Source organism: Accipiter gentilis, chromosome 27, assembly GCF_929443795.1.
Source record: "Accipiter gentilis chromosome 27, bAccGen1.1, whole genome shotgun sequence".
NCBI lineage: Eukaryota > Metazoa > Chordata > Aves > Accipitriformes > Accipitridae > Astur > Astur gentilis.
This window is the reverse complement of record NC_064906.1, coordinates 1,284,616-1,301,579: the sequence shown is the minus strand read 5'-3', so window position 1 is coordinate 1,301,579 and position 16,964 is coordinate 1,284,616. Positions and strand designations below refer to the sequence as shown.

At 36.2% G+C, this 16,964-nt stretch overlaps 1 protein-coding gene across 7 annotated transcripts in view; it reads right to left on the bottom strand.

Annotated features, from left to right (window-relative positions):
* Nucleotides 1–16,964, bottom strand: part of PTPRM (protein tyrosine phosphatase receptor type M) — a 523,234-nt gene that overhangs the window by 239,811 nt on the left and 266,459 nt on the right. For all 7 annotated transcript variants that reach the window (XM_049830233.1, XM_049830234.1, XM_049830235.1 and 4 more), the window contains exons 8-9: nucleotides 6,881–7,189; nucleotides 3,636–3,745 (exon numbers count right to left, since the gene is read on the bottom strand). In XM_049830233.1, the coding sequence (XP_049686190.1) occupies nucleotides 3,636–3,745; nucleotides 6,881–7,189 (419 nt within the window). The remainder of the gene's footprint in view (nucleotides 1–3,635; nucleotides 3,746–6,880; nucleotides 7,190–16,964) is intronic.

Sequence of the window (16,964 nt, the reverse complement as noted above, 5' to 3'; positions counted from 1 at the left end):
TTGGCATTACACACCTTAAATGCTTGCAATTTCCTAAAACATCTGACTTAATGAAAATTGATTTTTATATGGCCTATCTGATATAACATCAATAAAGTGCTGAAAATTAGTAATAAAAACTTTGATACCATCTAGATAAACCTCAACATTATTTTGGTAGATATAGGCAGATCCTCTACAACTCCTCATCCATAAATTAAACTGAAAGTGCCTTAAAAACCACTCAACTAACCCTTCTAAATATAACAGAAGACAGAAGAAGATTACACTACCAAATACCTGAACTTTTATCAGTAAAGAAATTAAGGCTACATATTGCACAAAATCTCCCTTTCTGATGGTAAGTGTTGTTACGTCTGCTTGTGGGAGAGTGGGTCATAACTTTTTTCAGAGACAGGTTAGACAACTACATCACAGCTATGTTTTTTATACAGCTGATCCTGTTTTGCCACAGATACACGAACTATTGCAGTTCCCTTTCACTCTCTTTTCTGTATTTCTATGATTCTTAACTGTATTTTCCAAAATCTCACTTAAGTTTTATTCAAAATAATACCAGGCCATTGGAGAATCTGCAGTTTATGTTAGATTCTTACAAATTTTTTGCAGTGTTTAGTTATTAGATAGCTAAGTGGCTGATGTTCCCTAATGAAATAAGTTCTTCCATGGATCATGCAGAACACATGAAAAAAAGAAGTGTTTTGCCTGGTTAAAATGAACTTGCACTGTTTCTGTATTTCACTACTACTTGAAAGACTGTTCCTACTTTTTTTTTTTTTTTTAAACCAATTTGTTATGTCTACCATTGCTAATGCCAGTTCAGCTTTGCACTGATGAAAATAAAAGGGCATGAGGGTAATTTTCTCACTGGATGTTGACTATTTTTATCGAATTTAGATGAAACCTTGCCCAAAAGAACTAATCCTTTCATTCCTACAACTGTGGACCTGTATTGGTGACAGAGAAGCAAGCCAGTAAAATTTGTCATTATGTCATTTTTTCATCTAAAGGCTTCTTTCTTTAAATATTGGTAAAATAATTGGATTTGCACTTAATTTCACAAGAGCAATGAATACTTTAATACTTGATACTTCAACGCACAGTTTTTCCCACCACATATATTAAAAGACTGTCACCCTCACGCACTAAAAACAAACGCCTGGCCCCAGAAAACAGACTAAGTTATAAGATTTTTAACAACATACGAAGTTAGGTACTCAGAGTAAGAAATGCTAGACACAGAGGTGAGATTGAGCTTTTTCTCTGGGAGCAGCAATGCAGACTGAGGACTGCACATTAAGTTCATCTGTCTGCTGGGATCAACACCTTGGGATGGATCTCCTGCTGAAAGAAGGTGTCTGTTGCTGTAGTCTTAAGGCTACCCCTATAAAAAACAGCTACCAGCCAAAGAGCTTGCCCTGGAAAGAGCAGCCTTGCTCCTAGATCTGACTCAGGCTTACCTACTTGCTCTTTTGCCTCACCCAAGCTGCATGTCTTCAACTCTAGACTAACATACCTGGCACCCTCGTACTTGCTTTCCTCCTGGCACTACAATTCTTTCACCCCTGGTTGTGTACAGCCCAGTGGCAGGTGACAGGTGAATGGAAGGCGCTTTTCACCCCTCGCTGTGGCTCTGCGCCTGAGTCACTCCCCTGCAGGCAGATTATCATGAATTGAGGAATCCCTCAGGCTGAAATGTCCCCTAGCCAGGCCTCCCCCTTACTAGATTAGTGCTCATCTGCTAGGCCATTCTCTGAAAGGCGAACGCCATGAGCACCATAGTTTTCATGAACATACCAAACATGGCATATGTTTGTATCAGAGCAGCTTTAGTGGCCATGCTTTTTTAGATCAGAATTGTTGATGCACACACCACCAAGGCTTAGATGCCTCTTTGTCTAAGCTTTGGCTTGCAGCAAGGTGTAGGCAGGAGCTAGACACCTCACTTCTCAAGCTTGGGTGATTTGGAGCTGTGCTGGATGCATTACCTTGACAGCACAACAATCAGCCAGAGAGATGCCTGCTGAGAGATGGATCGTCGAAATCAACCTATAAAACACAGGTACTTAAATTTCACCTAACTTGTCTGGATCTTATCCTGTGTGTTACTTCAGTTAGCTAAAATATACCTCAAGTATACTTTTATATTTCACTTGAAGTACACATTTAAAATAGGTAAAATGTCCCTGTGATTCACTGTGTATGTCTGTTGGCCTCCAGGTAGTTTACCAATCATATTTATAAAAACTTTGTGATACATTTTAGGCTTATAAGCAAACACCAGGGCAGAAGAGTATTGACAAACAAGCTTCCAGCAATTAGGTGTCTGTTCATATTCAGTCACCTGCCTGGACTGAGTTGGCATCTTTAAAAAAAGTGACTGCTTGGTTGCATCAGTCTGTTGGTATCTTTCACTTAAAAATTAATTAAATCAAGTTTCTGATTCAACTGATTGCCTTGCTCCCTCCGTCTCTGCTTTGAGGTGTATTAGATAAACAGTATAAGGAGATATCAGTATTTTCTTTTCAATATTCTCTTCCCTGTTGGAATGCTAGGTTCTTTGATGTTCAGAGACCTCTACAGTCCTGACTACCTTAGAAAGTCTGGCCAAGCCATTCTTTTTCATCTCTGAATACACTGAATACTCTGAATGCACAACTCCCATTACAGCTGATGGAGTTATGTATGTATATAAACATTTAAGAATGAACTGCATGTATACAGTGCATATACTCCTCAGCGATGTAATTAGACATGCATGCATGTTCATAAGTAGAAAGATGATTCACCAGTATGTGTTTCTAAACATTAACATATTAACTAAAATATTCTGATTCCTGAAGACAGGCAGCTGTTGAACTAGCTGGAAAGTAGTTAGCTTCATAAAAAATCAGTTCATACTTTTTCATAACATTTTATCCTCTTACAATAAAATAGTTTTCAAAACAGTATCAATAGGTTACCATTCAATTTAACTTTTCTTTTACACTGTATCTCATTTAGGTGGGTTTTTTTTGAACAAAACATTTCAATACCAACTTTGTACTAAGGTCAGGTAAGAAGCTCAACAGTGATTACTGTCTGACAGCTTAATCTGTGCAGTCATTTGTCCATTTTTCTACAAAGTATTCAGGCAGAGGTTCCAGATGAGGAAAAGCAGCAATTTTTAGACATCTAACAACATACATTTTTGTTGAATTTGCATTTAAAACATGTTTCTTTTTTTTTTAATTATGCCTGCTAGTTTCTATCACAATAGGCTTCCTGTAATGAGACTTATCTAAATGTGATGTTGACTGTCACCACTGTGTTATGTTTCCTATTTTTAAAAAAATTCACTAAGATCTGTCTTTTAATCTTTTAAATATTTGATCCGCATTACTAGATAGGATCTATACCACATGGTTCTAAAACTAGCAGTTTTCTTAAAGCTGATAACCCAATGACATTTTGGGTCCTGCATAATTCACTCCTACATTATGTATTTGATTTTATTACTTTGTAAGTCCTACTATCTTCAAAAAGAAGATTCATTTTATATAAACTGTGGAAAAAAATTAGTTTTCTTACTAATTATGCACTTTTGAAAATCAAAACTATACATAAAAATAAAAACATGGCAAAATGCTAGGTACCTCATACGAAGTAATCACACCATATGTTTGCGCTGGCTCTCTCCATTGAAGAAAAATCTTCTCTTCAAAGGTACTCCCTTGAATGGATTCAAGTGGCACAGCACTCGGGACTAACAGATACAAAAAGGAAAAAATGCTGTTTTGAGAAAAATTTCAGGAGACACTCTGCTTAATATTTGCGCTGTTGAGGCATAAAAACCGTCCTGCTATTATTTCCCCAAGACTGAAGAAGCAAAGGCCAGAGTAGCTCAGAAGGAGAATTATTTATTTAACAAGATAGTGCCATTAAGGAAACATATGTCACCTTCAGCGTAAGAATTAGTGAGCATCGCACTTTTCCTGTAAAACATTACTGATGAAAGGAAAGGACAAATCAGCTTTTTATAAGGAATTAGGCAATATCTACTTGTAATACCTACTTATCAATAGTGTTACTGTCCCATAGTGAAAAACATATTAACCATTCCTATATAAAAAGCATTGAAGTAACAAGGTATAGTTTCAACAGACTGAATTAGAATGATTAGTTGGGGAAGACAAGCCATGTGATACAGAGAACAGTAATGCTCACTGACATTAGGACTGAAGACCTACAACAGGGTGAACATAAGGAAATTATGAAGCAGTCAAACTGAAAATCTGACATTATTAATTTTCCTTAAAGTCTCTTAATTTATGGAAATGACCTCTGAAGAGACAGGGATGTCCGAAGGTTTTGACAAAAGGTATGTCAACTGCTCTCAGGTATCTGCTTCTGTTTCCTGTTTGTTCTGCAACAATTACCTCATGCCCGAGCCAACCTCAGCACAGTTGTCAGAGAAGGAGATGTATAAACAGCACATGGACATGTATCTGCAATTTTATATTTGCAACAATACTTGCAATGGAATGTGAAAAGAAAATCCTGAAAAATGCACACAGGACTCTTGTGAGGCAACAGGCATTGATGGGTTAGCACTTTCCTACAAACTGTATGTGAAAATCCATTAAGAAGATACACTTAACAATTTCCACATGCTAGAGAAAGAAGGTGGAAACTACTTGCTGCAGTGGTTGAGATAACTTCTCAGACTGCTTACTGAGATTTACCCAAATGATTAAAAAATAGGAAGATCTGCAAGCAAGACATCTGGTGACTCCTTGCCATTGCTAGGTCTGGTAGAGCACTATCCTCACTTCTACTGCTCCATGCTGTTTGTCTGGGAGTTTACATGGTTTGAGACTTCATAGTCACCTCTCAATAGCTCTCCATAGACTCCCTTGCTCTACCATGGGGAAGCTCCAAGGACACAGGTGATGGTTTCTGAACTGGCTTACCAGTCCCATATGGACCAGTAAGATTATGCCTTTAGGGCAACCTTAAGTCTGGGCATCAAACCTTGCTTCCAAGTAGGATAGAACTTTCAAAACTAAATTGGAATCATGGGGTTAATGATTTATGTGTAAAGGGAGAGAAACTAAATATAGCGTAAATAAGTTGGAAGTATAACAAAATACTGTGGTAACCCTCTAAAATTATCTGAAGGCCATAAACTGAGCAGTGATGCCATGAGGTAGGTCAAATACTAGCAGAGGTTACCTAAAGAGGCTGTGCGATATCCATCTTTGGCGATACTCAAAACTCAACTGTACAAGACCTTGAGCAATCTGCTCTCACTCGATCTGCTCTGGGCAGAAGGTTGGAATAAATGAGCTCTGGATGTCCCTTGCAACCTACATGATTGTGTGATTCGAAAAATTATGATGATTATTTGGGTTAGTATAATCTGTTGTGTTACATTCAGATTTATGTACCTTACTGAAAGTGTATGGTATACTAAAAAGTTATAATTTTTGTCCAAAGTATTCCCTCAACCACTGATGCTGTTTTTAATAGGTCAGAGAGGGCCAGGAGTAAGAAAATATGCAAAATTTTAGAGAAAATACATAAATGGTCCAGATAACAATAAGGTCTTCAGCTTTGACATCCTACAATTGAACCAAACCAAAATTAGAGGATGACAGCAAAATTAATTCTAATTTTTTTGTTAGCTATGCTTTATCAAATCTGTTTCATTAGCAACTATACATTCCTAAATTGTTTAATTTATTCCCTCATATATTTTGATTTGCTAATCAAATATATATATATATTAGTACTACACAAAACCAATACAGCATATATTAAACTATTTAATAGGTTTAAATGACAGGCTTAAAAAATTTATTATAAGAGGAACTCATCATTGCTGAATTTTTTTCTAGAAATCTTTCCAATATGTTTGCAGTTAATCTATCATTGATCTGGAAGAAAATACAAAGCCATTCCTGTTCAGATTGCAGACGATAAAAACGGGAGGAGGACGGATCTGTTATATAAAGAAATACCAGCCATTTGATAAGGTTTCTTTGAACTGTATGCATTTTTAAATGGCTAAAGGCAAGGTCAAAAAAACTAAAGTACACTTGTAGAGAGCACTAAGGGGCTATACCTCAGTACAGAGTGTTCTGGAAAGGTGAAACTGATTCCTGGTGCATGATAAATTCAACAAGGAAGTTCCATTTTGGTATCACAGCTAACAGAGCTCCAGTAAACTCTCTGCATGTATAATCACAATAATATCACAAAGGACTTAGGAAGATGGTATAAGCTTTTCATGCAACATTATTAGAGCATTACAGAGACACAGCAGCCAATTCTGCCAACCCTGCTTCAAAAAAGACACTCACAAATTACATTATTGCTCAAAATTAAAAAAAAAGAGATCTGAAAACCCCATGTTAGCTGAAAATTACTAAAAGAAAGGGAATATCTATATATTTCTGTGTCTGTATATGGAATAGATTGTCTGAATAAGCAGCTAAGAGTGTCCAGTGGTTGAAAAGCCAAAGCTAGGGAAATTGAAACTGCAAATCAAGAACAATTATTTAATGTTGAGCATACCACTCTATAGAAAAGCTTACATGAGGGTACTGTGGACAATCACCTGAAATTTCTTCAAACTGCTACTGGAACCTTTAAGAGGCAGAACATGGTTCAAGCACAAGTTATAAGTTTAATGAAGAAATTATTAAATCATTTGTGACGTTATAGGTTACGTAAAAGATCATTATAACACTTTGAGTGGACCCTTTACTGCCTTAAAATTGGTGAAGTTGGTGGAAAATCTGTTACAGATTCTAGTGAAAGTTCAACATGCGCTTATGTAGAAAAGAGTATTGACTATCAGGCAGTATGCATGTACAATGTAAATAAAAAAACTCACCATCTTCATCAGTTTGTACCACAAGTTCTTGGCTTTCTTTTCGTCCTTCAGGATTCATTAGTACCAATTTGATGCTGACATTTGTGTATGGTGATAGATTAGTAATTGTGTGCTGGGGATGTGAACTTTCTGTATCCCAGCTTACTTCTTCTCTCACTTGCTCTTGTCCTCCAGCCTGGTAACGGTAATGGACTGTGAGGTTGTATCGATGGCAACGTGTGACATTATAACCAAATGGTTCCCAGCAAATAGTGATTTGTCTAGATTTGATCTCCACAACCTCTAGTTTTCGTGGCCCACGCATTGGATCTGCAAAATTACCAACATAATTCTGGTATGATTATTTATTCATATTATAATAGTAAGTAACATGAATAATAAGAAGTTACAGAGTTCTGTAAATACGACATATAAGCAGAAACAGGAGTTCATTGCTTTATCTCTCATAGTGCAAATGACAATAGAAGTATATGTCTCTGAAAAATCAGGGGAAAAAAACAGAGAGAAAAGGAGAGAGAAGTCTCTTTGCTGAAAAATGAAGAGCAAACAAAATACCAGAAAGTTTTTATGCTGAAACTCAAAGTGCACAATACAGTTGAAACGAAGCTTACTTTTTTACCTGTTGCTTGCAAAAAAAAAAAAAAGTCCATTTTTTTTTACTAATTAATTTGTGTTAACACTTTTAGAGCAAAAACCTTCATAAAACAGGTATCTAAAAAGAAAAAGTAATTTTAGGGGAAACTTGCAAATACATGGTGATTTTCTTGAAGGACTGTTTATACAAAGAAAAAGTGTTAGGTGGTTCTTCAGCTATTTCTTATTCATTTGTTTTTAAGTTAGACTGAATGCAATTACTCAGTCTCTATTTGGCCAGGACATCAAGTTAATATTCCAACTGCTTTAAAATATTCCATAGGGTTCTCTTCCCATAAACATTAGTTGTTAATGGCATTTTTTTTTTTTTTTTACCACATCTAAAATAAACAGTACAAATACTTCAGTTTGTAGTTGTGGTTTAGCAAACTATCAAAAGAAAAAGGCAGGAGGCACATCAGCCAATATCCTACTGCATCTGTGCTTTCCTAGAGATCTCCCAGTTGATAACCAGCCATAAATCCCATCTAACAAAATCATACCCAAGAACTTATGGTTATCTATATACAAGAACCAAAGATTGTGGTTGATGAAGTTAAATTTGCTTCAGTCCTACTGGTCCCAGCAATTGAGATAGAAAAGCGAACACAAATTTCCACCATATTACAGCAAAACCACTGAGTTGACACCTCCTTCCATTTTCAAAACACTGTCAATTAATAGAGCTGTTATACCTATTTAGCAATACAGCAAAACCACTGAGTTGACACCTCCTTCCATTTTCAAAACACTGTCAATTAATAGAGCTGTTATACCTATTTAGCAATAATTTGGGTTTTTTTCATATTGGAGCCCTCAACAAGATTAAAGACGATGTCTGGTTTTATCCACTGCTTCACTGGTTAAATGCTTAGAAGACTTTTAATGAGCTAGAAGCCTCTTGTACATAAACAAATTAATATGCATCTTCTCTCTTTTATGTTTATTAATCAACATGTGTTCACTAGGCAAGTTCTAAACAATTTACACAGGATTTCATCTTTTTACTTTTTAATAAAATCCCTGCATGCTTGAAATATTTGTTCAAAGATGTTATTCATCTTAACTCCTTGAAGAAAAGGTGTTAAGAAATTACTTGTTCCAACATCTACAAAGCAGGGTATTTTTTCCCCTTTCAAATCTTCCAGCATTTTTTTTTATTATTTTTTTTTTTTACCACTGCCCAACAGTGTTGATCACCAATCTAGAATATTTGCCAACTGCTGACAAAATGGCAAAGCAAAACAAATTCAGTAACAGACTCCTGGTCTTCTTTCTAGTGACAGGACTGACTGGTAAAAATGTCCTCACCAAGGATAAATCACTATAGAGCCATTACACTCAGACACCCCAGCTAAGAATCCTGGTGTTTGTGGTGTTTGGGATATTTTCCATTGGTATAAGAATTAAGATTAATGAGAAGAAAACTGCAAAGACTAGCAAGTCTTAAGAGTTTCATGTCTTCCTTAAGCATTTACTTCTGCATAATTCAGACATAAATTTCACGAAAAGGTAGTCTTCCTTTTTTTTGGTTTCCTATCAGCTTCTAAGCATCTCTTCATTTAGGTCAGACTATGAATAGCAAAGGACATTTGATGGGTATTGTGTAACTGTAATGCTATCCAAATGGGCCAAATAGGACTAGAAAAGCAGCAAAATTGAGGTGACCCTGACATACAACATAAACAGTTGAACAAAGCTCCTAGCTGCAACAATATGCAACAGACTGTTTAGTTCCATAGCGGGCACATCAGAAATTCACAGGGGAGTTGAGAAATCATTTTATTAGAGACATAAAGCTAATTCGTAGCATTTTAAAACTGAAATCAAGTGGCTGTACAAAAAAAATTGATCAAAACTTTTCCAAGATTTCCGCCCAGGAGGAAGATATTCCTATATTATGTTACCTTAATAAGAAGTGCAAGTTAGCCCTCTAGTTAAATCTTTAAGTCATTGCTATGAGAATGACAGATACATTTTCACTTCTAACAAAACAGACAAGGGAAAAAAGAGATTTGATTGTAAAAGATGGAGACATTACAGCTTTTCTTGATATTCACAGGATAAAGCTCATCAGACAAGGCAAATACCCTGGTTGCTTTGGTTCCTGACTTGATTCCATAATCTATAGTATCAGATAGCTGCACAGCTCATATCTGATTTTCTTACCATTCACTCAGAGATTATGCAAGTGATAGGGCCCTAATGACCCCCTTGTGGGGTAAGCGTGGTGTGTCAACAAGTCAATGGGTCAACCAGTCAATGACAGCACTTAATGGAAAGAAAGGGAGAGGTAGGATAGAAAAAAACCTGGTACACAGCACAGAAAGACATGTAAGGAAAAATAAAGCAATATCTTATATGATACATGTCACAGATGAAGTCATGCATTTCACTCACATGAGAGAAGCAACAATATATTTTCATGTAAGAGAATGAGTTAACAAAGTTCAATGGTAAATTTGACAGTGGTTTAACAAGATTCGGTGGCAAGGTACACTTGAGTATTTACTGCATAGACAACAGGGTCTGACAAAACTGTCAGGGAGACCCTCCCATTGAGTCATGAGGTTCAGAAGGGACTCTCTTGAGTTCTCAACTCCTTCTCAGATGGGAGTTCAGGTGTGATTGGATCCAGACTTAGTCCCAGACCTGGTCAATGGTTTATGTCTAAAGGATTACACATGCGCCATCAATCCTTTACACCAGTGCACCAAGTGGCATAACCACTGGTTAATGGGGGATGTCCACTGAGAAAGCGAGGCTGAATATTCCAAAGAGGTCCATGAAAGAGCCTCTGAAGATAAAGGCCTGTACTCCAAAGAATTTACCCATTTTGTATCTTCAACCTCACTTTTAAATTCTCCAGATGGACACGGTTACTGGATTAGATGATGCTTTATTATTTCTTTCATCCAATAAACCTAATCCCTGAAGTACCACTACTTTATTTGCTTTATTTATTTTTCTTTCCAATACTACACTTCTTTCATTTATCAGACATCACTTCATTACAGACATGAGGATCTCAGTTCTCATCTGCTCTATATAGTTGAGTCCTCAGTCATCACAAATCTGTATGCTTCAAGTACCTGACAATTTTTGGGTAAGATCAATTAATTCATACAGTAAGCAGGAAAGAGATGAAACAAAACATGTCTACTTTTAACCAGAAAAAAAGGCTAAGGTAACAATGGAATTTTTGGATTAAAACCCCATGTAGCTCAAAACAGTCATGAAAAATAGCAGTTATTGCAACAAAGACAGAAAAAGAGTTTCCATTTGATCAAGTTAGCACTGAGCTTCTCTGGTGGTATCGTTGTATACCCCAGGGTAAATATTTAACATGATATGGTTCTGAGTGCACAGTACATCATTTCCAATACACTGGAAAGTATATGCTCTTCATCATGAGGATGCAGGATACCTGGGGAAAGAAAACTGTTACACAACACAAAAAGAATGACAGCTAATGACTATGGTTTAAAAGGGAAACCTGAATTAATTACCACTGCGTAATGACTTAAATTAGTTGATTTTATTTTCTACAAGGTCTTTTTATCACTTTCCCGCGGTAAGTTCACAACTTTAAGTGGAAAAGTAAGCATTCTATAGAGATGCTGCTGTTGTGCTCATGAGACTTGCACTAACTATTCATGTAGTACTTGAAGGTTGTCATCCTAGCAATGGTCTGCTCTTGTTACCTTGCATCAGGTAAGGTAAGTGATGGCTACATAGAGAAGTGTCATTTCACAATGCTAATCACAACTGGAACCAATTTTTTTAGAGTAGAATATGAATAAGGAGATTAATATGCCATACTGATTATATTATATGCAACATACACACCTCATACCACAACAGCTATTTGCTGAACCTTTGTTTTTCCTTACTTGGTAAAGGCCCACCTGCAGAGAGGTTATACAGCCAGACCTCTCCACTCATTCTGCAGTTTTCTAGATGAACTGAATCTCTGCTGTTCCTCAGTATTCCAGCTATTTTCTTATGCCTCACTGGTACACGTCATGAGGGGAATGGGGAAAATAAGGCTGACCAATTCATAAGAGAAGAGGCTCTCCTCCCAAAGGAGCACACTGCCTGTCATGCCTGAAGCTTAGCCACTTAGTTCTTACTAATTCCCCTGCTGGCACCTGCAGCATATTTCATACTGCTCTCCTTCTGTCAGCTTCAGCAGGGTATCAAGCAGTGAAGTCTGACAGTTGCAGCTCTGACCTGAGGGACCAGCAAGCCCGGTTCTAGCCCCTGGCACTTTAGCATCCCATTTAATCGGTGATCTTGGCTCCTTCTCTGCTCTGCTCTCTTTTCCTGAGAATGTGGAGCAGAGGCTGACAGGATCAATTCCATTGCAGCTGCAATTCACAGCTCATTTCTCTGGAACTTCACACTTTACCTCTTACCACAAGTACAATGCTTTTTCAGAAACTCAATTTCAGAATCACAGAGACATTTAGCTGTATTTTTAGCATCCTGTCACTGATCATCAAAACTTGGGTTTAGAATGAAAACTCAGACGGGAAGATTTGTCTTTTCACCACAGACTGCACAGACCTACTGAAATAAGAGATGAAGAAAGGAACGGCATGGTGATTTTCTGCCACTCCATGATACTCAAGTAGCTGCAGACATCTAGTATATGTTAGATACTATTTGAAAGACATCTGAACAATAGGAATGAAGAATTTACTTCTTTCTTAGGCAAACTACTAGTTTGGTTTAGCTTTGCAACAATTCTTGTGATTTAAATTCCAGATTGGACTCTATTGTCCTTCCACAGTCAGCAAGCAATGAACAGAACAAGAAAATATACAAATTTAAGATGAAAACTGAATCATTTGAGATTTAAGATATTATCCACTACAACTCTTTTAAACACAAAAGTTAATTAATGATAATTAAATGTACAAAATTTGTCACAAATTGCCTAAGCAGTCTTGTTCAAATCACTTAACATCTTTTCACATCATTTCACTCTGAGTAAAGTGGGAGTCATAGTATTCTAGCATCAGTATCAGAGGGTATCACATATAATTTCATGAATGGCTGCAAGGAACTTGCATACTACAGCGATGGAGACCATAAGCACATACACACTTCCGACTTCATTCCACATGCTAAATCAGGGCTACATCTGATTCAGCAGACAATTTAAGCCACATGCTTTGTTTCAAACAAGACTACTTGTGTTTTAAGTATGTCACACACATGCACTAAGAGTTCATCAGCACTGGTAAAAGTGATCAGGTTGGCAGTGCACTTTACTGAATCAGAAGTACTTTCCAGAGAAGAACAAAACAGAACAGCTGAGAAGGTGACATGGAAAGTTCACTTTTCCCTGCAAAAAACCTAAATCATTAAACACTTAAAAAACTTCCAGCAACGAAGATCACAAATCTTCCTTAATATATATCTATGCACACCATACTTCATCCATGTTTCTCTTTACTTGGTAAAACCCCACTCTGCAGAGGTTATAAAGCCACACTTCTCTATTCACTCGACAGTTCTCCAGATAAACAGACACTCTGCTGCTCCTCAGTAGTCTAGACATTATGTTATGCCTCAGGGGATCATGAGGTAATGAAATACTGTTTCATCTATAGGGGAACAAACTACATGCCTCCTGAGCCAGCAGCTATCAAAGTAACAATGTTTGGTTTGTTTTTAGAAAACTAATCTCAAGATTTGTATACATCTATAGTCAACACCAAACAAGAAAGTAGGTAAAATATTTTACTAGTTTGGCTTGTCCTTATTTGATTTGATTTGATATCTGATCTATGCATGACTGCAAACAATTTGAGGTTGTTTGCAAATTTGGTCAGACAGTTTTGTAAAAGATCACATTCAACTGTGATGGAGTGATATCTATACTGTAATTATTCTTCATCTGAGTTCTCCAACGACAGATTCAAGTTCAAAAAGAGCCCTTCTTTGCTCAAAACACCACATGATTTATCAGATCTGGTAAAAGGTCAGGGTTTTTTGAATTCCAATTTACCAAAAGCTACAGAAAGAAATAATGGGCAAGATTTTGGGTGGTGTAATTTCACAGCTTTTTAACACATTTTTATTTCAGTCACTAGAAATACTTTGATTTTACACAGCTGCATTTCAAATCCAAAGGAGCAGTCAAATTTGTTAATATAAAGAACTGCTTTTAGTTAGGACTAGAGGAAGAAAAGGGGCAATTTACCTTCATGATTTTTCATACTGTCCATTATTTGGGTTATAAAAGAAATGAATCAAGCAAAGAGAAGGCAAACAAAGAAACAAAGGGACAAATGACTCAGGAGTAAAACCAAAATCCTAATATGATGTTGCTGATGTCATTGTCCTGCTGAGTCCAATAATTTTAAAGTGAAATCAAAGACTAAGCTACCAGTGTGCACAAAGCTGTTGAAGATGCAGAAACAACCCTTGGAGTAAAGAGAGGCACATTAGAGGTTGGTCATCTTACAAAATCTAAGATCATCTAAGAACACATCGTGTTGTGGCAGCAAGCAAAAATGTTAAAAGTGGCAAAGAACAACTGTAAATTTCTAAAAAGCTTGAAACACTGGTTTCATCTGGGATATCTCTACTTCCTTTCATGAAGCAGCCACAGAAATTGATACCAATAGTTACTAAGATTATTCAGGTAAAAGTAAATGACTGCAGAAGATATCCAGCATCTCCTAGAAAGACTTCAAGATATGGTATTTAAAATTCTTTACCAATCTTTCACTGTTACTTGCTAATAGCATTTCCAACATGTCCCTCCTTCTGCAAAAATAGTTGCCTCCCACAGAAAAGCAGCATTTCCCTCATTCTTCTAAACGTACTTCCTGACACTTTAAAAAATGTTGGGGTGCAAGCCCAGCAGAGTTTCAGCGCTAATGAAAGAAAGAACTATGAGACAGCAAAACTGAAGTGATAGTCACTTGCAATACAAAAGAGGAAGAAATAATCAGAAATATATATATATATATAAAATATGCTGAAAACTAGCCTATACCTAGTTGTTTTTCTTCAAGCATATTCTGGAAAAAACAGCTTCTTTAAAAAAAAAAAAATCTTCTTCTTAATTATGTTCTTTTAATTATATTCATTTGTCTTCCACAGTCAAAATGCCAGTCGAGGAAGATGAACACAAGGGTGTGTGTACCCTAAAGTTATCAGGATGCTAACTTTGAGCAGTAGCCTGTGGGGATCCCTTCTGCACCCTTCCAAGTTATTGCAGACTTAAAAGCATTGAGAGGCAGGAATAAGCTTCCTGCATGTGTTTCCCCCAGAAACTTAAGTTCTTAAAATGAGCCAGCTTGAATCCTCACTCACTTCTCAAATTCAAATGTGAGATATACTAGAGGCCTACTTTTTCCATGAAGGATCATAAGTACTAATATCAGCTTATCACTAGAAGAATTCTTTTTGTAATATTTCAAGCTGAAACACAGGCTAAAAATATAGGAATTCTTGGGACAGAACCACGATATTTAGCCAATTATAGAAGATTCATTGAAAGCACATTCTAATAAGCATCCAAGGCATCAGCTCACTGCTTACAAAAAATAAGTGTAGCTGTTGCTTGAAACCAGATGAGGCATGGGATTTAAGCTTTTAGTAATGTATTATTACAAGCACTGGATACAGAAACATGGATGAGTGATACAATCCTGCATGAGAGTTTCCTTACTTTTTCATCCCTTATTCTTCAATTCATGGCTACACTTATCCCATGAAGCCTACGTCTTCAGGCCAACATTCACGGTTGCAAAATACATTGGTCTAATAATCAGTAACACCCTTTTAATCATCAGTAACACCCTTTTAAAGTTAGTAGTATTTTTTAAGTGTTAGTTTCTACACAATGTTTTCTTTCATGAGAAAGCTGATATGAACTTTTTACTTTATAGTAAAATTTAAATCTGAACCAATGCAAATTTAATCTAATATATCTTTATGTTGTCATTTTATAGGTATACTCTGAATGGTGAGTCATTTAAATTCTAACACATTTAAATAAGGAATGAAAGAAAAACATCATTTGATATATTTTTGTCAAATTACCTACATTACATGATTACTCCTCCACAATCAAAATCAGATTTTAAGTATGAATGATACAAACAAGATTACATTCTGAATCTGCAGCAGAGATTTTAGTTGCTTGCTTGAAATGACATACCTAGCTATTCAGTAATCACTTTATAATAACCCCTTTCATTTCTAAATCTACTTAGCCATCAGCTACTAGTGAGGAAAATGCTGGCATGGTTTTTACAACTACACATTAGTTTTACATTTCATGACAAGCTAATTCTAGAGAGTTTGAAAGACAGACAAGCATGTGTTCTTAAGGTTTTCTTTCTTTTGCATGAAGGAAGCATACATCTAACTGAGAAATGAAAAATAAAGAGTGCAGACATACACTTCTCACTTCACACATATGGCAGTGACAATTTATCCTAACTTCACCCCAGGAACTTCTGTGAATATGTAAATCAACAAGAAATAAAAGGTTGTGACAAATACCTCTCAGAAGAATTATTATGGCTGTTGCAAATATTCTGGTAAAGGAATAAAAATTTAATCACCTAAAAGAGTTTGGTTTGATTAAGAAGTAGAAAATTGTGAAGCATAGGTATGGGAGTGTTAAGTTTGAAATGTAGTCATAGGAACTTAGGAACTTTAGAAAATGTACTATGTGTAACCATAAGAATTCAAGTATTGTCTAAAATCAGTTGACCACAGTAATAATATAATAATCTAATAATAATATAATTATCTAATCAGTAGAGTTAAGTGAGATTAACCAATGATTGTTTTAACATAAGAATATTAATAAGATGGTGTGACTGAAGGACCAATTATTAGAAAGGTTATATTTAAGAATAGACATAGTATGCATTTTAATGTAAATTAATACAGATGATGGTGAGAATCGTACTGCGCAGAATCACCTAAGAGAGGTTAAGAAGCGGAGAAGCGAGGAAGACTATGGAAGACCACCAGAGGGCTTCTGAAAACCGCTGCACCTGTGTGAAGAGACATTTACATATGCTAATGATTTATCGGAAAGTTAATGATTATGTATAACATTTTCTAGAAATTTAGTGAATATGTATAATAGGTGTGTATTTAACCTGCACAGTTAGACTAGACAAGAGCACACGATAGGTGGAGTGATCCCCCATGTGCCCAGCGCTGCAATAAAGGAGTGCCTGCTTCTTAACTTATCATTGCTGTTAAGGAGTTTTATTCCGGATTTCAGTAACATGGCAAGATGGCAAATAAAGTGCCTATTTCTGGTAGATGCTACCTTTGGTAGATACTTGGATCAACATGATCTTTGAGGAAAATTAAAGTCAAATGACTCTCTTGATTGAATCTATCACAGGCATTTAAGCCTTTTTCCGAGTCGATCACATGGCTGGTTTAAAGTGTCATTATC